Genomic DNA, 27,145 nt, shown 5'->3' on the forward strand with positions numbered 1-27,145 from the left:
TGTCATATTTAAATCCAACCTTGTAAAAACTTTTGTGAGCTGGTCAGACATAAAAGTGAGGCTTGCCATTAGCTGAACTGTTACCCTTCAAATATGGCCAAACTCAGAGCAACAGAACTAAATTAGATGCTGAGATGACTTCAGGAGGCCAAAGGTCTGTAAGAATTTTGCTTTCTACTAACAAAGTAAAATGACGGACTTTTTTAATGAGGAAAGTTGACATTTCAAAGTACCTTAAACTCTCTTTTTGCCATTTATTTTATAAAAAATAGTTCAGATTAATTCTCATCAATCTTTTTTTTTTTGGAGTATCTGAAATGCTTTTTTTTTTTAAGATTTTATTTATTTATTTGACAGAGAGAGAGAGAGAGACAGTGAGAGAGGGCACACAAGCAGGGGGAAGCGGCAGGCAGAGAGAGAAACAGGCTCCCCATTGAGCAGGGAGCCCAACGCAGGGCTCGATTCCAGGACCGCAGGATCAGGACCTGAGCCGAAGGCAGACGCATAACAACTGAGCCACCCAGGCGTCCCTGAAATGCTTCTTGAATTCCAATGAATAAATGAATATTTGGTGAATGTTGATTTAATAAAGTGTCTCAATTAAATATCCTAACATTTAAGTTATTGTGGTTTATGTGTAGATTACAAAGCGGTGAGATCTTATGTTTTTGAACAGTCTAAACGCTATTAAACTTTCCTGCTACCCTTTAAAAATAGGAAGAAGGCAGAAATAAAATATCAAAAAATTGAATCCAGGAGGGGTTATGAAATTTAGATCATTTCTAATTCTTAATAAAAACTATGAATGGGGGGGGTGCCTGGGTCACTCAGGTGGTTGAGCATCTGACTCCAGATTTCAGCTCAGGTCACGATCTCAGAGTTGTGAGATCAAGCCCTGAGTCGGGCTCCCTGCTCAGCACAGAGTCTGCTTGAAATTCTCTCTCCCTCTCCTTCTGCCCCTCTCCCCACTCACACACAGGCACACTTTCTCTCTCTAAAATAAATAAATTAAATACATAAATAAATAAAATCTTTAAAAAACTATGAAAGCACATGGAAATAGAAGAATATGAAGTACCACCTTCTTTAAAATCTCTAAATGCCATCCCTCATAACAAAGAATATAGAATTTATCTCCCTAATCACACAGACTGGTTATGGTTTTCAGTACTAGACCACACACAAACTTCTCAGAGAAAGCTATTACATACAAGGAATTATCAGTATTGCTCTATTCACCAACAATACCCACTATTCATGAACCAAATGTGATCACTATATCCACTAGTGCATACGTAGTCAAAAGAAATGTGAGGAATGACTCTGGATCACTAGTTATAAATAGAAGTTGCCCATGTGCTTCCCTGTCCTGACTCATTTGATTCTCACAACAAGCCTGTGAGATGGAAACTACTATTTTTCCTCATTTAGACATGAAGAGACTGAGGCAAAGGGAAGTAGTCCTTTGTAAAAGGTCACAGAGCTAAAATCAGGCAAACCCTGAACACTGTTGACCCCGGAGCCCATTCTTCATCACAGATGACATGGTTTCCAACTTCAGGAAGTTTGCTTTTTATGAAACAGGAAGTTGACACATGAGCAGGTGATGTATATTATACACAGAACTGAAACAGGATATACACTACAGAAGTTTAGGATCTGGACAGTGTTGCTGGCTGAGTGATTAGCAAAACAGAAACATTCCATTTACGTTCTAGGGTAGGATTCTGAAAGGTCAAAATGAAGGGCTGGAGCATTCCAAGCAGAGGAATGGTACGAGGGCAGACAGATGCAAGGCACATTTTTCAGAATGGCAGTAATTGGACTGAAGGGAGAGAGAGGGCATGGAGAGGGCAGTGGTCATTAAGGCAGGAAAAGAAAGTGGATCCAAAATGCAGAAAGTCTTTCATTCAAAGCTAAGAAAACAACTGTCAAAGTTTCAGCATCTGAGGACCACTTAGTGTTTTATGGTGGGCACACGTGTGGATCACCAACTTTAGATAAATTAATATCAAAAAAGACAATCTACAATTTTAAATGTATAGAATAAACAATATTTAGGATCACTAATAATATGCATGCTTATTCACATTGTCCTACAAGAAGATATTATTTGCAATCTTTTACCAGGCTATACACAGCTTAATGATGGATAGCTTGATCTGTTTGGGCCACTTACATAGCCAGCTGCTTTAACTTCACACTCTTGATAGTTACTCAATAAAATATTTTAACTCCTATTTTTAGGTCACTGAGAAAAACAGAAGATTTTGTGGATCTGTCAGAGATTTCTGGATATTTTGATAAAAGATAGACACTGAATGGTGGGCTGTTCTTCTTTTAGCATAAAATCCAATAGCATGTCAACCAACATGTCCAACCCCAAAAACTGGAAGTTTGAATGTTTCAACTTGGGATATACATTCTTAATATACTTACTTGTATTTAGTTCTAGAAACAAGTTTTTTAAACTATGCTAAAGAACTTACATGTGCAGGGGCACAGTTGGTTAACCTTCTGACTCTTGGTTTCAGCTCAGATCATGATCTCAGGGTCATGGGATCAAGCCCCATGTCAGGCTCTGCACTGGGTGTGGAGCCTGCTTAAGATTCTCTCTCTCTCTCTCTCTCTCCTTCTCCCTCTGCCCCCCCCCCAACTCATGCTGTCTCTCTCTAAAATAAATAAATCATTTTTTAAAAAAAAGAACTTACATGTGTATTGTGAGTATACAAAAAAACATAAATATACATATATATTTTTAAGCAACAATCACGGACTGGGAACACATCGAACTCTTGGTTCAGGTCTTTGCATTGCAGTCCAATTTGTGAAAGAAATTCTAATATTCCTTCCCAAGATCATTACATTTTGACTCTTAGGAGATAAACTCAGGTAGGTGGTATGCTACTAAGTGTTTAATATGTTGTTCTCTGGGGAGGGAGCCCTGCTTTGTAGCACTGGTCAATTCCTGTGGTGTAAATGCTCCCCCGGTGGCAGATTTCAAGCTCCCAATTTGATAGTGCTGAGTTGGGAAGAGCTGCTGACAGTGGGCTCCCACAAGCCAGCAGGTTATTGACCACAGCTCAGATGAGCTACTTGAGCAATGCAGCTAGAATCATATTGCAGTTACAAATTTCTCACTTACAGCCTCGGGTATGAAAAATGCATTTTTTCCCCTAACTCAATCTAATTTTCTCTCTTGAGTTTCTATTCTGTCTAATGTAGAAAATCAATCTAATCATTTCTGAGGATCTCGGGCCAGTTCATGGATTACTCAGTCGATTCAGGATTTTATTTCTGTCACCTTCAGCTTCCAGATGCTTACTGGGGTCTGTTTCCCTTCCTGCCAGCCCTGGGAGCAGGGGACAGGAAGACACATGCAGTCATATGTCCCCTCTGTTGTCACCTGCTAAGGGTTGGTCAGGACCTGCTTTATCACAGCATTTGGATGTTCTTCCTCCCTTCCCAGGTGTGACCTTCTGCCCACACCCACCTCTCCACTCCCTACCTCCTACATTCGTTCTTAGCACCCACGGTAGCTCCTGGTTCTCCCCACATGCCATCTGGGGCCGCCGTGGGGTCTCTGCCACACTACCACGTCTACACTGCAGCAACAGAATGATGTGGTGACTTGTCTTGGGTGGGCAGGCTCCCCTCCATCACCCACTCTACTCACAGCCTTCACATGCAGATACCTGAATGTGAATGAAGGGCTCCGTGACATTTCCGACTCTGGACTTAATCTCAGACAGGACTTCAGGGAAAAACGAGCCTTCACACTTGTTTGCACATGTCCAACCCTCTTCCTACTTTTCCAAACCTTCCTCCTCTCTTCCCCTCAGTGGGATACAGGGCAAAGGGATTCCTTCAGGCTGCTCATTTCTCCTTCAGATCTTTTATATCCTAGACCTCAAAGGTACCCACTTAGCTATGTTCCCAAGGTGTGCAGTGACCCCCTTTCCTTAAGCGTTGGATGGTATGTGCCTCTCTGAGCTGGGAGAGGAGCTGAAGGACGGGGGGGGGGGGGGCAGGTCCTATCCATTTCTGCTCCCCAAATCATGCCCCACACAGAAATATCTCTGAAGGAATTATTATTGTCATTAAAAATGTCTTTATGTCTTCCTTCATTATAGGAATTTATGGGCTCACCTTTCCTAACATTAACCAGTATGCTTTAACGCAGAAACTACTACCCACTTGTTTGCACAATACAGTGAAAAGACCTCCCTACCCCCCACATCCCAGTGGCCATAGTTTGGTAAGACTGTAACACTGAGACCTGCTCCTGTCTGCCAACCATCTTCCGTGAATGAAGTCCCTCCTGTCTATCACTGCCACCTCAATCCAGCCCCACTGCATTCTCCAGTCTGCAAGATGGCAACCAAATGACCCCAAACAGGAGGAAAAAATGTTTTCTCCAACAGTATGGGTCACTAAGGCGAACCAGACTGAAGGACTGATGACTGGTTTTGCTCTTATAAAGGCAAAAGCAGGATTAAAACTTAGAAATCAAAGTAGTTCTTATATGGAAGAAAGCAGGAGTCGGCTAGCATTTTCTCAGAATAGTTACTCTTCCACATTTAGAGCCACTAAAAAAATATAGGTTTTGACAGTGTCTTTTGATAGAGGAATTCTGCAAACAGCTTATTCTACTTTGCTCACCATCATATCAATAATGAGATGGTTTTTTGGTTTTTTGTTTTGTTTTGGTTTGGTTCTTTTGCTATAAGGAGTGCAGCTTGGACGCATATGTAGTTCTGTTCTTTTTCACAACAGAAAAAATTCATAACATTCAGATTAGAAACACTAGTTTATTTCCTTGTTAAAATGTGTAACTTTCTTTTGATATTCCCTAGTTGAGACATTATTCTCATTTCTTTTGGCTCCTTGAGCATACTTAAGAGAGTTGATTTGTCTACTAGATCCAATATCTCTGCTTTTCTATCTAGTGCTTTCCTTATTTAGATGCTTGTATGAAATCACCACATTCAAATATTCACATATCCCAGCTTGTGTGTTTTATTCTTTGCACTAAAATCATGGTCACTCCTTATGTTTATGAAATTGTTCAAATTTCTATTTCTTACTTTTTTATTCTATTTATACTATTATGCATCAATGAGCTCTTTATATGTGTTTGTGCTAATCATAGAATTAATACCATGTAGTACTTATTAGGTTTATTTAGATTAAATAATTAAGTTTGTAGAACAAATATAAGAACACACAAATTAAGCAAAGATGGATTAGTTAAGGGAAACTATACTCTGTCAGTAAATGGTAGACAATTCATAGATTATCTTACTATTTAACCTGAAAAAAGTTTATGAATATTTTTTTCCTCTTTCCTTAAAACTACCAAATTATCTGCTCAACCACTGCAGAGTATTAGCTGGACTTTAGAAAGCACATTCAGAAACATCCATTTGTGCAATAAAGGTGGGGTTGAAAAACCTTAAACAGGCAAAAACAAGGTCACAACTGCAATTGAAAATTTATTTTTATTGAGGAAAGCCTCAAAATTGCATGAGCAGTTATGGGTCTATTAAAATAACCTTGGTTAGAAATCCAAAACTGCACTAGGGTAGTAGCAATGGAAACTAAAAAAAAATAGAATAGAATAGACAGATTGCAAACCATGCATCCACACACAGAACTTATCATCTTCAGGAGGAGGGATCAAGAGAGAAATAAAAGGTGATTCTAAGAATGTTAAGCCATGGTGATTAAGATAACCACCAGGAACCAGAAAAGAAAAATAATTACAGGGGCGCCTGGGTGGCTCAGATGGTTAAGTGTCTGCCTTCGGCTCAGGTCATGATCCCAGGGTCCTGGGATCGAGCCCCACATCGGACTCCTGGCTCAGCAGGGAGCCTGCTGCTCCCTCTCCTTCTGCCTCTCTCCCTGCTCATGCTTTCTCTTCTCTTTCTCTGTATCTCTGTGTCTCAAATGAACAAATAAAATCCTTTAATAAAAAAAAAAGAAAAATAATTACAAGCAGAAGCTGTTTGAAGGTGATATATTAACTTAAGACATGTTGAGCTTTTCTGTAAAGACAAGACATCTCGTAGGCAGCTGGAAAATTCCAGCAGGCAGTTGAAAATATAAGAAGGGAGATTGTTAGACATGTTCCTCCTCCAGCACAAATGTGGGAATTGTCTGCACAGGCCTCCTCCTGAGGCCCTGACAGTGGACCAGCTTGTTCTAGGAGGGCATGCACAATGCCAAGGTCAAGAAAGAAGCTTTGCAAAAACCCACATAAACATTCTCATTTTTATACAGTCAGATGTTTTTATATAGTCTATTAAATCAGTTATAGTTTATATGGCCAATTATATAGTCCATCTTACGTGTGTCCCTTTTATATTCTATTGTTAATATTCATTACATGTCAACTTTTTTTAAAAAGGTAAAAAAGATAAGAGAAAAATAACAATCCTTAAATCACTTAAATAGGATTTGGGGCTAGCTTTCTACTTAAATTATTAGACCTTTAAGGACCTGACAATTCCCAGTGAGGGAGAAAATCTTTGATATAAAGTCCTATTTGAGAAGAAACATAGAGAAAGCCTTACATAATCATGTAATTTTTTCCACATCTTTTCTCATGGAATTACATCTGCAGGGCAGTCTTCAAAGGGGTTACATTTAAAAATCAAATGAGATAATTTATAGGAGCAGGTTTTAAATTACAGATCATTAGACAGACGATGATAATGATAGCTAGACACAGAATATATGAAGTGATGTCAGCAACATGGCAGAATAGGAAGTCTCCTGCTCATATGCCCCCCGAGCAACAATAGTTTGGCAGCCGTCCATGGACAAAAATGCCTTCATGGGAGCCCTGGGACCCAGCCACAGGCCAGGAGCAATTCTGCCCTCCCAGGGTCGCACCAGGAGACACACCCAACTGCACCCGTGGAGGCAGGCCCTCCAATTTCCATCCGGAAGAAGATCCTGAAACAGCTCTGTAACTGGGCTCTGACCCTCCCAGCTGCTCCTGGAGCAGTTCCGCCAATGTGGGGACTGGGCCGGCCCCTCACTGCCAGATCAGGAAGCAGTCCTGCCGGTCCTCCAGGAGCCTGCCCCCAGAGGTCAGCCCTCAAACCTCGGTCTGACTGTGGATCTTGAAGGGGTCCTGCAGCCCATTCTAAACCCTGTCAGCTGCAGTCCGGAAGCAGTCCTGCCCACTCAGGCACACGGAGGGAGCACACCCACTCCCGCCTCCAGAGGTAGGCGTGCCTACTTTGATCCTAGTGGACCCCGAAGTGGCCCCACGATTTGGCTCCAGCCCCTTTTAGCCACAGTCCTTGAGTAGCCCTACCCACCCAGAAGTTGGGCAGGAGACATGTTCTTCCATGCCCTTGAAAGATGGCCTGCAGACCTTGGTCCAAGCTGTGGACCATTTGAATCAGTTCCAGGCCCTCTCAGACACAGTCTGGGACTAATCCTGCCTTCCCAGGGACCTGTCCCGTGATGCTCCTTCAACTGCAAACTACAAGGCAAGGTTATACAGATCACAAAATATCAGATAGACATGATACCACCAAAGGACACTAATAAACTTCCAGCAACTCACCCCAAAGAAATGAAGATCTACAAACTGCCTAACAAAGAATTCAAAATAATCATCAGAAAGCAGCTCAATGAGATACAAGACAACACGGACAACGAAACAAAATCAGAAAAACAGTGTATGAATAAAATGAGAAGTTTAACACTTCTGAGCAGCCTTATTGAGATGCATCTCAGAACTTTCCACCCTAAGGACATTTTATGCATCCCTTTTTTGTCCTCTATTGCTCAAGATTAGCCTCACAGGCAGGTACTACTCCCCATACTCCACTATCAGAGTTATAATGCCCCGTGGATCCTCTGGGAACATCAAGGTTACCATGGGCAGGAAGTTTCAGGTAAGTGGTACAATCCCAGAGGAGGCCCTTTTACACCTGTTGGAAGCTGGACTCGCTCCTTACCTCACTGGCTGGAGAAAGAGGTGTGGCTGAGAGGATCTAAGTGTCACCCAAGACGTGTCCAACAGATTACGGCACATTTCTAATTACCACAGTCTCTAATAAAAGTGGATACAATCAAGATAAAAAGCTTTTGCACAGCAAAAGAAACAGTCAGCAACCAAAAGACAACCGACAGAATGGGAGAAGATATTTGCAAATGACATATCAGATAAAGGGCTAGTATCCAAAATCTATAAAGAACTTATCAAAGTCAACACCCAAAGAACAAATGATCCAATCAAGAAATGGGCAGAAGACATGAACAGACATTTTTCCAAAGAAGACATCCAAACGGCCAACAGACACATGAAAAAGTACTCAACATCACTCAGCATCAGGGAAATCCAAATCGAAACCTCAATGAGATACCACCTCACACCCGTCAGAATGGCTAAAATTAACAAGTCAGGGAACGACAGATGTTCGTGGGGATGCGGAGAAAGGGGAACCCTCCTACACTGTTGGTGGGAATGCAAGCTGGTGCAACCACTCTGGAAAACAGTATGGAGGTTCTTCAAAAAGTTGAAAATAGAGCTACCCTACAATCCAGCAATTGCACTACTGGGTATTTACCCCAAAGATAGAAATGTAGGGATCCAAAGGGGTACATGCACCCCGATATTTATAGCAGCAATGTCCACAATAGCCAAACTATGGAAAGAGCCAAGATGTCCATCAACAGATGAATGGATAAAGAAGATGTGGTACACACACACACACACACACACACACACACACACACACACACACACAATGGGATATTATGCAGCCATCAAAAAGAATGAAATCTTGCATGAATGAAAGAGGAGAGATCACAAGCAACACCAAAGAAATACAAACAATTATAAGAACATATTATGAGCAACTCTATGCCAGCAAATTAGATAACCTGGAAGAAATGGGTGCATTCCTAGAGATGTATCAACTACCAAAACTGAACCAGGAAGAAATAGAAAACCTGAACAGACCTATAACCACTAAGGAAATTGAAACAGTCATCAAAAATCTCCCAAGAAACAAAAGCCCAGGGCCAGATGGCTTCCCAGGGGAATTCTATCAGACATTTCAAGAAGAATTAATACCTATTCTCCTGAAACTGTTCCAAAAATAGAAATGGAAGGGAAACTTCCAAACTCATTTTATGAGGCCAGCATTACCTTGATCCCAAAACCAGACAAAGACCCCATCAAAAAAGAGAATTACAGACCAATATCCTTGATGAACATGGATGCAAAAATTCTCACCAAAATACTAGCCAATAGGATCCAACAGTACATTAAAAGGATTATTCACCACGACCAAGTGGGATTTATCCCTGGGCTGCAAGGCTGGTTCAACATCCGCAAATCAATCAACGTGATACAATACATTAACAAAAGAAAGAACAAGAATCATATGATCCTCTCAATAGATGCAGAAAAAGCATTTGACAAAGTACAACATCCTTTCTTGATCAAAACTCTTCAGAGTATAGGGATAGAGGGTACATACCTCAATATCATAAAAGCCATCTACGAAAAACCTACAGCGAATATCATTCTCAATGGGGAAAGGCTGAGAGCTTTTCCCCTAAGGTCAGGAACGCGGCAGGGATGTCCACTCTCACCACTGCTATTCAACATAGTATTAGAAGTCCTAGCCACAGCAATCAGACAACAAAAAGAAATCAAAGGCATCCAAATCGGCAAAGAGGAAGTCAAACTCTCACTCTTTGCAGATGATATGATACTGTATGTGGAAAACCCAAAAGACTCCACCCCAAAACTGCTAGAACTCATACAGGAATTCAGTAAAGTAGCAGGATATAAAATCAATGCACAGAAATCAGTGGCATTCCTATACACCAACAACAAGACAGAAGAGAGACAAATCAAGGAGTCTATCCCATTTACAATTGCACCCAAAACCATTAGATACCTAGGAATAAATCTAACCAAAGAGGCAAAGGATCTGTACTCAGAAAAACTATAAAATACTCATGAAAGAAATTGAAGAAGACACAAAGAAAATGGAAAAACGTTCCATGCTCATGGATTGGGAGAATCAACATTGTGAAGATGTCAATGCTACCTAGAGCAATCTACACATTCAATGCAATCCCCATCAAAATACCATCCACTTTTTTCAAAGAAATGGAACAAATAATCCTAAAATTTGTATGCAACCAGAAGAGACCCCGAATAGCCAGAGGAATACTGAAAAAGAAAAGCAAAGCTGGCGGCATCACAATTCCGGACTTCCAGCTCTATTACAAAGCTGTCATCATCAAGACAGTATGGTACTGGCACAAAAACAGACACATAGATCAATGGAACAGAATTGAGAGCCCAGAAATGGACCCTCAACTCTATGGTCAACTTATTTTTGACAAAGCAGGAAAGAATGTCCAATGGCAAAAAGACAGTCTCTTCAACAAATGGTGTTGGGAAAATTGGACAGCCACATGCAGAAGAATGAAACTGGACCATTTCCTTACACCACACACAAAAATAGACTCCAAATGGTTGAAAGACCTAAACGTGAGACAGGAGTCCATCCAAATCCTAAAGGAGAACACAGGTAGCAACCTTTTCGACCTTAGCCGCAGCAACTTCTTCCTAGAAACATCGCCAAAGGCACGGGAAGCCAGGGCAAAAATGAACTATTGGGATTTCATCAAGATAAAAAGCTTCTGCACAGCAAAAGAAACAGTCCACAAAACCAAAAGACAACCGACAGAATGGGAGAAAATATTTGCAAATGACATATCAGATAAAGGGCTAGTATCCAAAATCTATAAAGAACTTATCAAACTCAACACCCAAAGAACAAATAATCCAATCAAGAAATGGGCAGAAGACATGAACAGACATTTCTCCAAAGAAGACATCCAAATGGCCAACAGGCACATGAAAAAGTGCTCAACATCGCTCGGCATCAGGGAAATCCAAATCAAAACCTCAATGAGATACACCTCACACCCGTCAGAATGGCTAAAATTAACAAGTCAGGGAACGACAGATGTTGGCGGGGATGTGGAGAAAGGGGAACCCTCCTACACTGTTGGTGGGAATGCAAGCTGGTGCAACCCCTCTGGAAAACAGTATGGAGGTTCCTCAAACAGTTGAAATTAGAGCTACCGTTCGATCCAGCAATTGCACTACTGGGTGTTTACCACAAAGATACAAATGTAGGGACCCGAAGGGGTACGTGTACCCCAATGTTTATAGCAGCAATGTCCACCATAGCCAAACTGTGGAAAGAGCCAAGATGCCCATCGACAGATGAATGGATAAAGAAGATGTGGTATATATACACAATGGAATATTATGCAGCCATCAAAAGGAATGAGATCTTGCCATTTGCAACGACGTGGATGGAACTGAAGGGTGTTATGCTGAGTGAAATAAGTCAATCAGAGAAAGACATGTATCACATGACCTCACTGATATGAGGAATTCTTAATCTCAGGAAAGAAACTGAGTGTTACTGGAGTGGTTGGGGGTGGGAGGGATGGGGTGGCTGGGTGATAGACACTGGGGAGGGTATGTGCTACGGTGAGCGCTGTGAATTGTGCAAGACTGTTGAATCACAGATCTGTACTTCTGAAACAAATAATGCAACATATTTTAAGAAAAAAGAAAAAGAAGAAGATAACAGGAGAGGAAGAAAAGGGGAGTATGTCAGAGGGGGAGACGAACCATGAGAGATGATGGACTCTGAAAAACAAACTGAGGGTTCTAGAGGGGAGGGGGGTAGGGGGATGGGTTAGCCTGGTGATGGGCATTGAGGAGGGCACGTTCTGCATGGAGCACTGGGTGTTAGGAACAAACAATGAATCATGGAACACTGCACCAAAAACTAATGATGTAATATATGGTGATTAACATAACAATAAAAAATTAAAAAAAAAAAAAAAAAAGAATGAAATCTTGCCATTTGCAATGATGTGGATGGAACTGGAGGGTATTATGCTGAGCGAAATAAGTCAATCAGAGAAAGACATGTATCATATAACCTCACTGATATGAAGAATTCTTAATCTCAGGAAACAAAGTGAGGGTTGCTGGAGTGGTGGGGAGTGGGAGGGATGGGGTGGCTGGGTGATAGACATTGGGGAGGGTATGTGCTATGGTGACCGCTGTGAAGTGTGCAAGACTGTTGAATCATAGATCTGTACCTCTGAAACGAATAATACATCATATGTTAAAAAAGAAGAAGAAAAAGATAGCAGGAGGGGAAGAATGAAGGGGGGGAAATCGGAGGGGGAGACGAACCATGCGAGACTATGGACTCTGAAAAGCAAACTGAGGGTTCTAAAGGGGAGGGGGGTGGGAAGATGGGTTAGCCTGGTGATGGGTATCAAAGAGGGCACATTCTGCATGGAGCACTGGGTGTTGTATGCAAACAATGAATCATGGAACACTACATCAAAAACTAATGATGTAATGTATGGTGATTAACATAATAAAAAAAAAGTGGATACAAAAAAAAAAAAAAGATGGTTTTCTACTGCTGGCTATCCTCACACTTCTGTGCAATCCCCTCCTGGGGAAGATGCTCGGGAGTCTTATGTACAGTATCAGAATAGAAGGCTCCAGGCCCCTGCTTTCACTGTTTCTTTGGTGATGCAACCCACCCTGCTTGCAGAGTATGTGTGCCTTCCAGCCAAGAGCGTCATTCTCATTCTGAGGCTCAGTCCCAGTCCCTCCACACATATATGCTAACGTTTTGTTTGGAGTATTTTGCATTTATATTCATGAGAGAGAGTGGCTTTTAATTTTCCTTTCTTGTTTGTCCTTGACAGGGGTTTGGTATCAAGGTTATGCTGGCCTCACAGAATGAGTTGGGAAGTATTTTGACTTTTTTTCTGTCCTCTGGAAGAGAATGTAGAAGATTAGAGTTTTATCTTCCTTAAAAGTATCTGGAAAAATTCACGTATGAAGGCATTTTTGCCTGCAGTTTTCTCTGTTGGAGCATGTGAATTATGGATTCACTATCTTTAACAGACAGAGGGATATTTAAATTGTCCATTTTATTTCTTGGGCACAACTTTTTAGGTTGTGTTTTTCAAATAATTTTTTCAGTTCATTTAAATTTTCACCATGATTAGCAGAAAGTTTGTTGGAATATCCTCTTGTTATATTTTTGTCTTATTGATTGTATTGCATGTTTTCTATTTCATTAATTAATGCACTTTTCTTTTTTCCTTTCCCTTTTCCTTACTTTTGGTTTAATTTGTCATTTTTTAAGAGTTTCCTCGGGAAACTGAAGAAGTAGGCGATGGATGGATCATTAATATTTAGCCTGCCTTCTTTTGTAATATGTGCAAGTAAGGCTATCAGTTTGGACTAAGCTGCATCTCAATTTTGACCTACAGTATTTGGTTATCACTGCATTAAAATATGGCCTAATTTCCATTGAGATTTCTTTTTAGAAGGTACACTAATTAAATTCCACACCTTTCTAGGTTTTTACCTTTTTCTTAATTATTGATTTCTAGCTTAATTCAACTATACCCAAGGGACTTATTCTATAGGATTTAAATCCTTTGAGATTTGTTCAAAAACAATTTTTATGGCCCAGAATAAGTTTAAGTAAATACTTAAAGGTACGTTGGATAAGAATGCGGATTCTGTAGTTGTTGGGGGCAGGGTTTTATACAACCTACCCATTATATAAATATAAATTACACATTTACATATTTTGTCAAATTTGTTAACTTTGCTGTTAAAATCTTCTGTACGTTCATTGTTTTTTGCCTACTTCTTTAATGAGATACAGAGAAGCAGTTAAAACCCACTCACTCTGGTTGTGTTTCAATTTGGATTGTCTGTTTCTCCTATTGTTTCTGTCCATTTTTCTTTATATATTTGGAATCTCTGTTATTTGGTGCAGAAACTGTCAGGCTCACTATATACTATTTCCTTTCTCTCCAGGATCTTTGCCCCTTGAAGGCCTGGCTATCTTGAGTTTTTATCAGATAGCTTCAAGCAGTTAACACTTTCTGGTTGGTTTATTATAGAAATGCAGCAGTTACAGACCAAATGTGTCTCCCCAAAATTCATAGCTGAAGTCCTAACCCCCAATGTGATGGTACTTGGTGCCTTTTAGAAGTATTTAGGTTTGGATTAGGTCTTCAGAGTGGGCCCCTCATGATGGGATTAGTGCCCTTTTAAGAAGAGAAAGACAGAGAGATGTGCTCTCCACACAAACACATCAAGGAAAGGCTGCATGAGCACACAGCAAGAAGGTGGCTGCCTGCTAGCCAAAGCCGGCTCTCACCAGAAACGGAATCTGCCACCATCTTGATCTCAGACTTCCCAGCCACCAGAACTGCAAGAAATAAATGTCTATCATTTAAGACCTCTACGGTATTTTGTTACTGCAGCCCAAGTTGCCTAAGACATGAACTTTCCTAAACTGATTATACAATGAGCCACCCTGCTAGACTTAGTTCCTTTACCATGAGGTAGGACAACATCTTAGGTACAATTTGATCATCCAGAATTTCCTGGGGGTCAGGCTGTGTGTGGGACTTGACTTGTAATTGTTGGTTTCTTTGCCTTCCTCACTCTGCTTTCTCTCCCACCTCCCTGTTTTCTCCTGGTAGGCATCCCCTAATAAACCACTGGCACCTTATCATTGGCCAGGGCGTGCTTCTGGGAGAATCCACCTAACACAACACGTGATTACTTAACTCATGGTTTTCTCTGACCCCAAGAAATGAAGATCTACAAACTGCCTAAGGTTCATGTGAAATTTTCCTACCCCGCACTCTGAAAAGTATTAGATATACACAAAGAAAGGTATGTTATGTATTAATGATAGTTTTAAATTTTATGAATGTATTTTAATTGACCAAATTTGAGCCATTATATCAATTTCAGTAGGGATCATATCTGTAACTTGAATTCCTAGATTTTATGGCAGGTTAAGACATTTCCTAAGCCAGGAGCATGCTGTGTCTTTTCATTCGAGAGGACAGAGAAGAACAATCTGCCTTGACGTACCCTACTTACTTTCTTATTGAAGGGCCTTCAATTTTACTCACTCAACATGCTTTGAAAAAAATCTCCATTATTAGAGTGAGTTGGAAAGAAAAGATATCACCTATAGAGTAGTACAAATAAAGAGAGTGTATTGTCAGAGTTTAGAGATCCTTGAATTCAACCCCATACTTTTATAGGAAAGGAGAAAAAGAGGTAATTTCATTTCCCTAAGGCGACTCACAGCTTAGTATTATGATCTAGTTTCTGTGTTGCCAAAACCAGATTTTTTATCACTATAAATTGCTTAGGATTGGCTACTTGGCACATTCACTCAGATTACATTATCAGATTGATTTAGAGCTGAAGGAAGTGTGCTACAGGGAAGACAAAGACGATGAAGAGAAGATAGAGGCAAGAACAGGACTCTGGCAGGAGAAATGAGAAGAGAATGGAACATACCCTTACGGAAGGAGCCCAGAGGGGAGGGCAACATCCGAAGTAAAGAGAGAGCCAAGCGGCCAGGTGGACAGTCACCTCTAGTGTGAAGTCAAGTGACTCAAAGAAGAGTGGAAGTGATTCTGTATGAATCACAGAAATGGCAGCAAACTCTCCTCTGTTTTAATGAGCACAGGATATACATATATGGAGAAATAAGATATAAATCTTCACTCATTTTTATTCCACCTTCTCAAGGCCAGCATACAAAATATAATCTATAAGCACAGATGACACACCATGGACCATAAAATTGATGTAGGACTTCATTTTCCAAAACTTTATCAAAATGTTAATCTCTTTGGAAGTTCTTTTTTAACTTCATAAACCAATTTCCAATTCCTAAAAAAAGTAAAATATTTTAAGTAAAATCATCAGATCACCCTAGTTCACAGGCTTTGACTAAGGATATAGGAGAACGTTTTATCTTTACTTCAAGCTAATAATGAACATACGAAATATAACTATAATTCCTGTTTTGCTTTAAAATTAATCAGGAAGAAATCCACTCTTCCTACCAGAGTTATATGGAAGCCCAAATTTCCCTTTGTAATGTATGCATTTGGTCCTGTGAGGTTTGCTAAACTGCAGTTAATGAGCAGGACACACTTTGAAACTGTTTAACATTCTCTTGGAACTGTGCTTTTCTTGTGGTCAAACCAGAGCCAAGATCATTTTCAATAGAGCCAATACCATTTCAGCATCATCCCTATTCTTCCAATAGAAAATGAGGAAATTAAAGGGGTGTCTGGGTGGCACAGTTGGTTAAGCATCTGACTTTTGGTTTCGGCTCAGGTTGTCATCTCAGGGTCGTGGGATGGAGCCCCACTTGGAACCCTCATCAGGCTCTGCCCTCAGCCCCGAGTCTGCTTAGGATGCTCTCACCCTCTCCCTCTGCCCCTTTCCCCTGCACATGCATGCACATGCTTTCTCAAATAAATAAATAAATCTTAAAATTAAAAGGAAAGAAAATTAGGAAATTCGTGCACAGTGGTTATTTTTTTTTTCCATCCTTAAATGAGTTAAGAGGTAGCAGTGATTTAAACCCAAGAAGGGTGACTTGGTCTCAGATATGTCTAACACTGAAGTGTCTGCTTTTCATCTAAAATTTTATGATCCACTGGAGAGAGAGAGTATGAGCGTAGGTTAGCTAAGGTTCAAGTGTGTTAGGAATGCTTGTGTTCTGTGACTACAGGGGTAACTCTCAGGGATCTGACTATTCAGGGATTTATTTGGGTTTAAATGCTCTCATCTCACTGTTAAGAACTGTATATCTCCTAATCCCGGAGATAAATTAGGGCAGGAGACAGAAGAATCAGGCAGAGCTGCATGCACAGCCCGAATCAGCATGGAGGTGTATGCCCCTTGCAATTTTGATAATTATTCAGGTGCCAAGGGCTTACTCGGGCACATCAGATTCTGGGTGTAATGGGGAATCAGGTGATACAGAAGCAAATAAACTGCTGGCATCTTTTGTTCTCTAACACATACAAGAAAAGGCCATCCCTAATGCACCCAATCCGTGTTCTTCTCAGTCAGGAAGTTTGCCCACCCCATTTCTGGTCCTGGGGACATCTCAGGACACTCCTGACCCACACCAACGAGGGTGCCAACGAGGCTCCCCTTTGCTTAGGCTTGAGTTTTTCCAGTGCTGTGCAAAATTCATCTCTTACTCTTTTCCTCATAAAGTATTGGTTATTAAGTGCATTAATGTTATCATTTTTAAAATGTGATAATTATAAAAGATTTTATGCAATATGTTTAACCGCAGGAAACATTCACCTCTTCTGTCCTCTTCAGCACTGACACGCATCATGCATACCTTGGGGATTTAGCTTTTGGGTTTTAATTTAGGCATAATAGTTGTATGTGAACAAGTACAATGATTTAGGGCAGTAAAAATCACCAAATAACTCTGTATAGAATATCATAATTATTCTCATTAAAAGTACATCCAAAAATGGGAGTTCTCTCTGTCAATTAACCAAATATGCTAATTTCTCTACAGATAGATGCTTCATTTTAACAGCAAATTCTATAGGCATGGGGAAAACATTGCTCCGCAAGCATTTAGAGTAGAAGGGTTTAGCGGCAGTTAAAAAAACTGACAGTGGGAAAATAGAGACAAACATTCAACTTTCTAGCAAAACAGGATGTATTTTGATCTTACAGAATAGATGAGAGAAAACTTGCAGTATTTTTCAGTTATGGAAGCAATCTGCTATATAAATAAATACATGTACATATATATGTTTGCACTCATACATATAAGTATTTTATTTTTGCTCTGCGTAATAACTTTATTTACTGCTTTATTATTTTACAGGTAGACACAAGTATATCAGTTTGCAATAAACCATTTCCTAGGTTTCCTGAGTACATGAAAATAAAAACTGTCATTTGGATTACATTGCAGCATAAAGAACAGTTCTACTTATGTGGCTTCCTTATATTCTGTCCTAAGTACACACTTGGACTATCAAATGGTGCACTAGAGCCTGTCTGAAGTTGACATTGACAACAGTAACATTAGTTGCCCATCATAATTCAAAGGACACTGAAACTGCAACAATATGTATTATATAAGGGCAGAGAGAGGCTGAATTCCATTACGTAGCCAGTATTAACAGTGCTGAGTTTTTGTTTGTCTGTGTGGTTTACCACTGCATCTGGATTACACTTCTCTGAGCTATGATATCTTTCAGGTTCAAATGGAGAGGCATCTTCCCAGTACAAACAAGTATGGAAAAGAAGTCATTTACTCGACGGCACTTGTATGAGGTTCCCAGGGCTGCTATCACTGAATATCACTAACTGGGCAGCTTAAAACAACAGAACTTATTCTCTCACAGTTTTGGAGGCTGGAAGTCCAAAACCGCGGTGTCGGCAGGTCCATGCTCCTCCCTCTGGAGGTTCAGAGAAGACTCTTCCCCTGACTTCTCCTAGCCTCTGGTAGTTGACAGCAATACAAACATTTCTTGGTTTGTGGCCATAGCATTCCAATTTCGGCTTCCATTTCTACACCTTCCATTTCCACATGGCCTTCTTCTCTTGGTCTCTTCTGTCTCGGTGTGTCTCCAAATCTCATTCTCTTTAGAAGGCCTGATGTGGAGCTCACCGGCCCTAAGCCACTATGACCTAATCCCATATGACCTTAACTTGATCTTACCGCAGAGACCGTATGTCCAAATAGAGTCACATTCATAGGTATCAGGGTGAGAACTTGAATACATCCTTTCGGGGGACACACACAACTCAACCCACAACAGCACTCCAGTGGTAAAATTAAATTAAAATACCTTCAAAAAATTTTCATTTTTCTTCCTCCCTCCTGGGAGACTCATCACATGCAATATCTTTTCCTGGTCTCCTTCTCCCACCACGGGAATAACGAGGCCTCCTTATTTTCACAGTTAACCATGGCATTTACCTCACAGATGGAGAACAGCAGCTGGATGAGCTTGATTCTTTGTTTCCTGTTTGTCTGTTCTTTGGCTCTCAGTTTTCTAGATTCCACAGGGAAGAGGTCACTCTATCTGTGTTTCTGGGATGCTGTGACCTTTATTTGTTGATTTCGTTTATTTATACATGACCTCCTGACTTGACTAAACACCCTTCCACAGCCTGATCTAAACATACAACAAGGAGGGAAACCTGGGTGCCTCAGTCAGTTAACAAATTGCCTTTGGCTTGGGTCATGATCACAAGGTCCTGGGATCGAGTCCCACATCAGGCTCCCTGATGAGCAGGGAGCCCGCTTGAGCAGGAAGTCCGCTTCTCCCTCTCCCTGTCTCCCACTCATGCTCTCTCTTGCTCTCTAATAAATAAATAAAACCTTTAAAAATAAATAAATAAACTACAAGAAATGTTGACAGTAGAAATAATATATAGCCTTTAATAAATCACTCAAAATCTGACATTCCTTTGTAAACACTTGATGTAATTAAGAGGAAAGAAAAAAGAAAAAATGTAATCAAGTAGGTTGACAACCAGCGAAAGATAATTAAAATGATCCTGTTTTGTTTCTCCATTTCATTAACATGCAAATGAGATTCATGAAGTTTGATATTGTGGTTCACCAAGAGCCACAGAAACGAATTAAGAATGAAAATGAGTCTCACTGATGGAGACTTGTGATGAGTCTATAAATTAATGTAAAATATGATTCGATCCAATTAATAACATATATATTTTGTGTGATTTATTGCATCTCAACAAATGAAATAAAGATACATAGTTAAATTAAATTTTGTATCCTTCCACGGGCCAAATCTTAGGAAAGCTCTTACTACTCAAATAGAGCCGTGGTAAATGTAAAACCCTGCCCTACTTTGAAAAGGAATGTAATAAGATGGAGACCTCACTGTAAGATCAGTGTTGTGATGTCAGCATTCCTGCTGGGAGAACCATGTAGACAAGAGCTGGACTGGTCTCCAGAGGGGTTAGGAGAGCTCACTTGCCTATGGTCAGTCAAGAATTCAGAACTGCAAATAGGGAGAGAGAGTCCAGTGTGACCATTAACCCTCACTACAAGGCAAATAAAAGTCAAACAAGCTGTGTCTACACAAATGTATTCAAGGCTCCTCAAATTCCCCATTTGATACAAGGATCTCCGTGCTTGCTCTCCCACTGATGCTTTCACACCCACAAACACACATAAGGGATTGTCTCAAATAAGAGGAGATATCATTTTAAAATAAACTTAAATTTTAGGTCATGCTAAAGTGTTAGATATTTATCATGTGTACCAGATGGCAAACTACAGACAGACACACACATGTATGATCTATTTGTTATGGCCAACGTTCATTGTGCTCAGGCATTACAACAGTACCGAGGATAACATCAAGGAGAAAAATGAAAAGAAGTGGCTGACATATGGCATGCTAGAAGGGGATAATAAATGAGCAAATCACGGTTTCAATAATATATGATGTCGGTGTCTATTTTTTCATGGTTGCTAAAAATGTCTTCTGTGTTAGGATTGCCAAGCCTCTTTCCATAGAATGTAAATGCAGATGGCTTTTGCCTTAGCGTATTATGGAAAGGGGCCACGATGATGCTGTCTCTAAGTGCACAGAGTTTTGAAATTCTCTCCTACTTCAATAGTAGGTTGCCTTTTAATTATCTGCACTTTCCTTTAAACATATTCAAGCAATCAAACACAACCTACCAAAGAGATTGTCAACAATATGAACTGAGTATTCCTAAAGGAGCACAAAACTTCTTAAGTTCCCCTTCCCTCCACAGAAGAGAAAATCATGTCACCTACATTGAGAATTAAACAAATTGAGGGATTCTTATTTTTAAATAACTACCATCTTTGAAAATTACTTCTTCTTGCAAGCTTCCTATTTAATTTGAAATAGTTAATTAAATTTTCATGGCTACTGTATACATAATGATTGTATATCGTTGTAGAAAGGTTTATTTTATAAGAGATATATAAAGCTAACCATACTGAAGGAATTCAGTTCCTTCGGTGATGAAATGATGATACAGGATTTTAAAATAGGATGTGACCCTTTGCCATTCCAGAACCAGTCCTACAGGTCTTATACTTCCCATGAGTTCCAGCCATTCGTTGATTGAGACATGTACTTTCTTTCACAATATATCACTTATGATGATTTTATTACAAAAGAATGGAAAATTAATGAGATTAATCATGAACCAATCAGAAGGAAAAAAGCAAACTTACCATCTCTTCGATTTAGCCTTGCAAATCTGGCACCATGACTGCTAGAAAGTTCAGAAGAACTGCTGAATGATGCCTGAGGCAAGGCAGACCCCAGAGGCTCATCACAATCATCTGCCAAAAGGGAAAAGCCACATTCAGGTTAGGACAGTGCTCACAGCTTTCTTGGAACCAACAGCTCAAATAAACAAACAAAAAATACCAGGATCTCTAACAATATGCCCACTGCTTAGATGCAATTTTCTATTAGAGGTCTAATAAGTTCACTAAGAAAAGAAAAAGAATTTAAAGAGAATATGAAAATAGGGAGGAAAAATCTCACAGAAATTATAAAATAATATAATATCTTGAGGTAGAAAAAAGGTTTCTCTAAGCAAGAAAAATATGTAATCAATATATTGAATTTATAAATAAATGTATATAAGGAAAGGTTTATATAAATTAAACTATATTAAATTTAAGAAATTATGGTTGCCAAAAGACACGTAAAGAGAAACATCACCTGTGGAAAGTATGTACAAAACAGCATATGATTAGTATTCTAAATTAAGGAAACTGAAATAAAATAAAGAAAAACGGGCACCTGGGTGGCTCAGTTGGTTGAGCGTCCAAGTCCTAGTTTCAGCTCAGGTCATGATCTCATGGGTCATGAGATCAAGCCCTGGGTCAGGCTCTACACTCAGCAGGGACTATGCTTGAAGATTCTTTCCCCCTGCCCCACCCCCAATTTGCACACACTCACTTTCTCCTCTAAAATAAATAAATATTTTTTAAAAAATAAAAGAAAATAAAAACTACCTTTATTTTTTTAAAGATTTTTTATTTATTTTTTTATAGATACAGACACAGCGAGAGAGGGAACACAAGCAGGGGGAGTGGGAGAGGGAGAAGCAGGCTTCCCGCCGAGCAGGGAGCCCGATGTGGGGCTCGATCCCAGGACCCTCGGATCATGACCTGAGCCGAAGGCAGACACTTAACGACTGAGCCACCCAGGCACCCCTATTTTTTTTTAAGATTTTATTTATTTATTTGACAGAGAGAGACACAGCAAGAGAGGGAACACAAGCAGGGGGAGTGGGAGAAGGAGAAGCAGGATTCCCGCCGAGCAGGGAGCCTGATGCAGGGCTCAATCCCAGGACCCTGGGATCATGACCTGACCCGAAGGCAGACGTTTAACGACTGAGCCACCCAGGCGCCCCTAAAAACTACCTTTAAATCAGTTAGAAAACACACTTGGAAAAATAGCACAAGGGAAGACCAGAGAGCTCACAGAACAGAACCTATACAAACTGATGCTCTAACTCATCAGTAAAAAGAAGTGTAAATCAAGACTACAATTGGATACTATTTTACAGACAGTATATTCGCAATATTTTAGAATTCTTACAACACCAGATCACCCACAGAATGTAGGCCAAGAGAAGCTCCAACAAGGGGCTAGTGGGAGTGTAAATTTGAGCACCTAGTTTAAAAACCAATTTGTCATTAGCTTCTGCATTTTTCCATACCCCACCGTTCCTCAATTCCACTGATACATATGTCATCTTGGGCAGAGTATCCCTAGGATAAACCACTGGTCTCAAGGAGTTTGCCTTTCTAACCCAAAATGTGATACAAATACTAGTATTTTCTCTGTCCCATGAAAAGAGAAATGTTGGGAAACATAAACCTAGAGAAACTCCTGCATTTGTGCACCAGGAGACGTGCAGTTTCCATCAAAACTGCTCATAATAGGAAAGAATCGTTCAAAACTCAAACATCCAATGACCATAGAACAGAGCAATAAATCGTAGTACTCTTCACAATGGAATAATATACAGCAGTACAAAGGAAATACACCAATGCACACCAAAGATAATGCTTGGATCTTAACACAAAATTTTTAGTGAAAAAAATTCAAACTATAAAAGACCATACAATTAATTCATATTTGATAGTTTTGAGTATCTTAAAAATAAGCAAAGCTGGAAGAGGAGCAAGATGGTGGAGGAGTAGGAGACCTAAATTTCATCTGGTCCCAGGAATTCAGCTGGATAGGGATCAAACCATTCTGAACACCTATGAACTCAACAGGAGATCGAAGAAAAGAATAGCAGCAACTCTCTGAACAGAAAAGCAATCACTTTCTGGAAGGTAGGACATGCGGAGAAGTGAATCCGAGGGAGTATTTGGGAATATAGATGGCAGGGGAGGGGGCCTCCCTCAGCCGCTACTGGCAAGTGATAGAGCTGCAGAGCACAAAATCGTAACTTTTAGAATCTGCTCCACTGAGGGACTTTGCTCCAGTGGCTAAGCAGGGGGTGAAACCCTTGCTGGGACAGTGTGGTCTCAGGACCCTCAGGGTCACAGAAAGACGAGGGGTGCCTGAGTGCAGCAGAGCTCCCAGGTATAGGAGCAGGGAAGCCGGCTGCAGAGACGGAGCCAAGGCGTGGACTCTCAGCTCGGGGTTGTCATAAACCGTGATCCGCGGCACAGTCGGGCCACTGCTCCTCCAGCAGGGACCCAACAAGCGGCAGATCCAGGGAGACTCCCCTTCCTCCCCCCCCGGGAGGAGTGGCCCGGGAGCACACCACAGGGATCTGCTGGGTTTGGAGACTCCACACGGGGTCAGGTGCCATAAACAGAAACACTGGGTCACAGGCCGGGTGAGCACGGAGTGCAGCCGGACACCAGGGAGACGGGAGTGATTGCTTTTCTCTGGGGGCGCACTGAGGAGCGGGGCCCTGAGTTTTCGGCTCCTCCAGGTGGACACTGGGAGGCCACCATTTTCACTCTCGTCCTCCAAAGCTGTACGGAAAGCTTGCAGGGAACAAAAGCTCCCGAGAGCAAACCCGAGCAGATGACTTAGTGGGGACCTGCAAGGGCGGAGCAATTCCGCCGCTGGCAAAGACATTTGGGAAACACGGCAACAGGCCCCTCCCCCAGAAGATCAGCAAGAACAGCCAGCCGAGACCAAGTTTACCGATCAATGAGAATAGCAGAACTCCAGCGCTAGGGGATTACTGCACATAGAATTCATGGCTTTTTTCCCATGATTCTTTAGACTTTCACAGTTAATTTTTTTAATTTTTTTTGAATTTTTCTTTTTCCCTTTTTCAACAAACATCTTATCAATCCTTTTTTAAAAAATCTTTTTTATTTTTCATATTTAGAGTCATATTATAATCCTCCATAGTAAGTAGTTAACCTTATTTTTGGTATATCTATATAGATAGATAGATAGATACATATATACACACCCACACACGTAAATATATATATATACAAAAGTTATTTTCTCTTTAAAATTTTGGGAGACAGTTCCTTCTAACGGACCAAACTATACCCTAAATCTCTAGTGTATGGATTTGTTCTAGTATCCTGCCTGATCACATTCTCTCCCTTTTTTTTTTAATTCCTCTTCTTTCTTTTTTCAACCAATTTCTTCTCTTTTCAATTCCTTTTATAAAATCTTTTATAATTATCATCTTTACAGTCATATTTCATCCCTTCGTCATATTTACGCTTATTTTTGTACACTCAAAGTAGTTCTTTCTTTAAAATTTTGGGAGGCACTTTCTTCTAATAGACCACAATACGCCCAATATCTAGTGTGTGGCACTGACCTATGCACTGGCCTGATCATATTTGATCATATTCTGGGGTTTTTTTTTAATCTTTTTCTTTTTCTTTTTTCTGTATTTCCCTTTCTTTTCCCCCAATTTCAGGTCTCTTCTGATTGTTTAGTGTATATTTTTCTGGGGTTGTTGTCACCCTGTTAGCATTTTGTTCTCTCATTCATCTATTCTCCTCTGGACAAAATGACAAGATGGAAAAAATCACCTCAAAGAAAAGAACAAGAGGCAGTACTGACTGCTAGGGACCTAATCAATACCGACATTAATACGATGTCAGAACTAGAGTTCAGAATGATGATTTTGAAGATACTAGCTGGGCTTGAAAAAAGCATGGAAGATATTAGAGAAATCCTTCCTGGAGGAATAAAAGAACTAAAATCTAACCAAGTCGAAATCAAAAAGGCTATTAATGAGGTGCAATCAAAAATGGAGGCTCTAACTGCTAGGATAAATGAGGCAGAAGAGAGAATGAGTGATATAGAAGACGAAATAATGGAAAATAAAGAAGCTGAGAAAAAGAGAGAGAAACAACTATTGGATCATGAGGGCAGAATTCGAGAGATAAGTGATACGATAAGACGAAACAATATTAGAATAATTGGGATCCCAGAAGAAGAAGAAAGAGAGAGAGGGGCAGAAGGTATAGTGGAGCAAACTATAGCAGAGAACTTCCCTAATGTGGGGAAGGAAACAGGCATCAAAATCCAGGAGGCACAGAGAACCCCCCTCAAAATCAATAAAAATAGGTCAACACCCGACATCTAATAGTAAAACTTACGAGTCTCAGAGACAAAGAGAAAATCCTGAGAGCACCTCGGGACAAGAGATCGGTAACCTACAATGGTAGAAACATTAGATTGGCAACAGACCTGTCCCCAGAGACCTGGCAGGCCAGAAAGGACTAGCATAATATATTCAGAGCACTAAATGAAAAACACATGCAGCCAAGAATACTATATCCAGCTAGGCTATCATTGAAAATAGAAGGAGAGATAAAAAGCTTCCAAGACAAACAAAGATTAAAGGAATTTACAAACACAAAACCAGCCCTCCAAGAAATATTGAAAGGGGTCCTCTAAGCAAAGAGAGAGCCTAAAAGTAAAACAGACCAGAAAGGAACACAGACAATATTCAGTAACAGTCACCTTACAGACAATACAGTGTCACTAAATTCATACCTTTCAATAGTTACCCTGAATGTAAATGGGCTAAATGCCCCAATCAAAAGACACAGGCTATCAGATTGCATAAAAAAAACAAGACCCATTGATATGCTGTCTGCAAGAGACTCATTTTAGACCCAAAGACACCCCAGATTGAAAGTGAGGAGGTGCAAAAACATATACCATGCTAATGGACACCAAAAGAAAGCTGGGTGGCAGTCCTTATATCAGACAAATTACACTTCAAACCAAAGACTATAATAAGAGACAAGGAAGGACACTATATCCTACTTAAAGGGTCTATCCAACAAGAAGATCTAACAATTGTAAATATCTATGCCCCTAACGTGGGAGCAGCCAATTATATAAGCCAATTAATAACAAAAGCAAAGAAACACATCGACAATAATACAATAATAGTAGGGGACCTTAACACCCCCCTCACTGAAATGGACAGATCATCTAAGCAAAAGATCAACAAGGAAATAAAGACTTTAAATGACAAACTGGACCAGATGGACGTCACAGTTATATTCAGAACATTCCATCCCAAAGAAACAGAATACACATTCTTCTCTAGTGCCCATGGAACATTCTCCAGAACAGATCACATCCTAGGTCACAAATCAGGTCTCAACCAGTACCAAAAGACTGCGATCATTCCCTACATATTTTCAGACCACAATGCTTTGAAACTAGAACTCAGTCACAAAAGGAAAGTCAAAAAGAACTCAAATACATGGAGGCTAAAGAGCATCCTACTAGAGAATGAATGAGTCAACCAGGAAATTAAAGAAGACTTAAAAAAATTCATGGAAACCAATGAAAATGAAAACACAACTGTTCAAAATCTTTGGGATACAGCAAAGGCACTCCTAAGAGGAAAGTATATAGCAACAAAAGCCTTTCTCAAGAAACAAGAAAGGTCTCAAATACACAACCTAACACTACACCTAAAGGAGCTGGAGAAAGAACAGCAAGTAAAGCCTAAACCCAGCAGGAGAAGAGAAAAAATAAAGATCAGAGCAGAAATCAATGAAATAGAAACCAAAAGAACAGTAGAACAGATCAACGAAACAAGGAGCTGGTTCGTTGAAAGAATTAACAAGATTGATAAACCTGGCCAGACTTACCAAAAAAGAAATGACCCAAATAAATAAAATCATGAATGAAAGAGCAGAGA

General features: G+C 40.2%; 1 protein-coding gene across 4 annotated transcripts in view; it reads right to left on the bottom strand.

Annotated features, from left to right (window-relative positions):
* CNTNAP4 (contactin associated protein family member 4) overlaps positions 1 to 27,145 on the bottom strand; it is a 264,304-nt gene that overhangs the window by 193,489 nt on the left and 43,670 nt on the right. For all 4 annotated transcript variants that reach the window (XM_027620162.2, XM_027620161.2, XM_027620160.2 and 1 more), the window contains exon 2: positions 21,186 to 21,296. In XM_027620162.2, coding sequence (XP_027475963.1) covers positions 21,186 to 21,296 — 111 coding nt within the window. The remainder of the gene's footprint in view (positions 1 to 21,185; positions 21,297 to 27,145) is intronic.

This window comes from Zalophus californianus, chromosome 17, assembly GCF_009762305.2.
Source record: "Zalophus californianus isolate mZalCal1 chromosome 17, mZalCal1.pri.v2, whole genome shotgun sequence".
NCBI classification, from domain to species: domain Eukaryota; kingdom Metazoa; phylum Chordata; class Mammalia; order Carnivora; family Otariidae; genus Zalophus; species Zalophus californianus.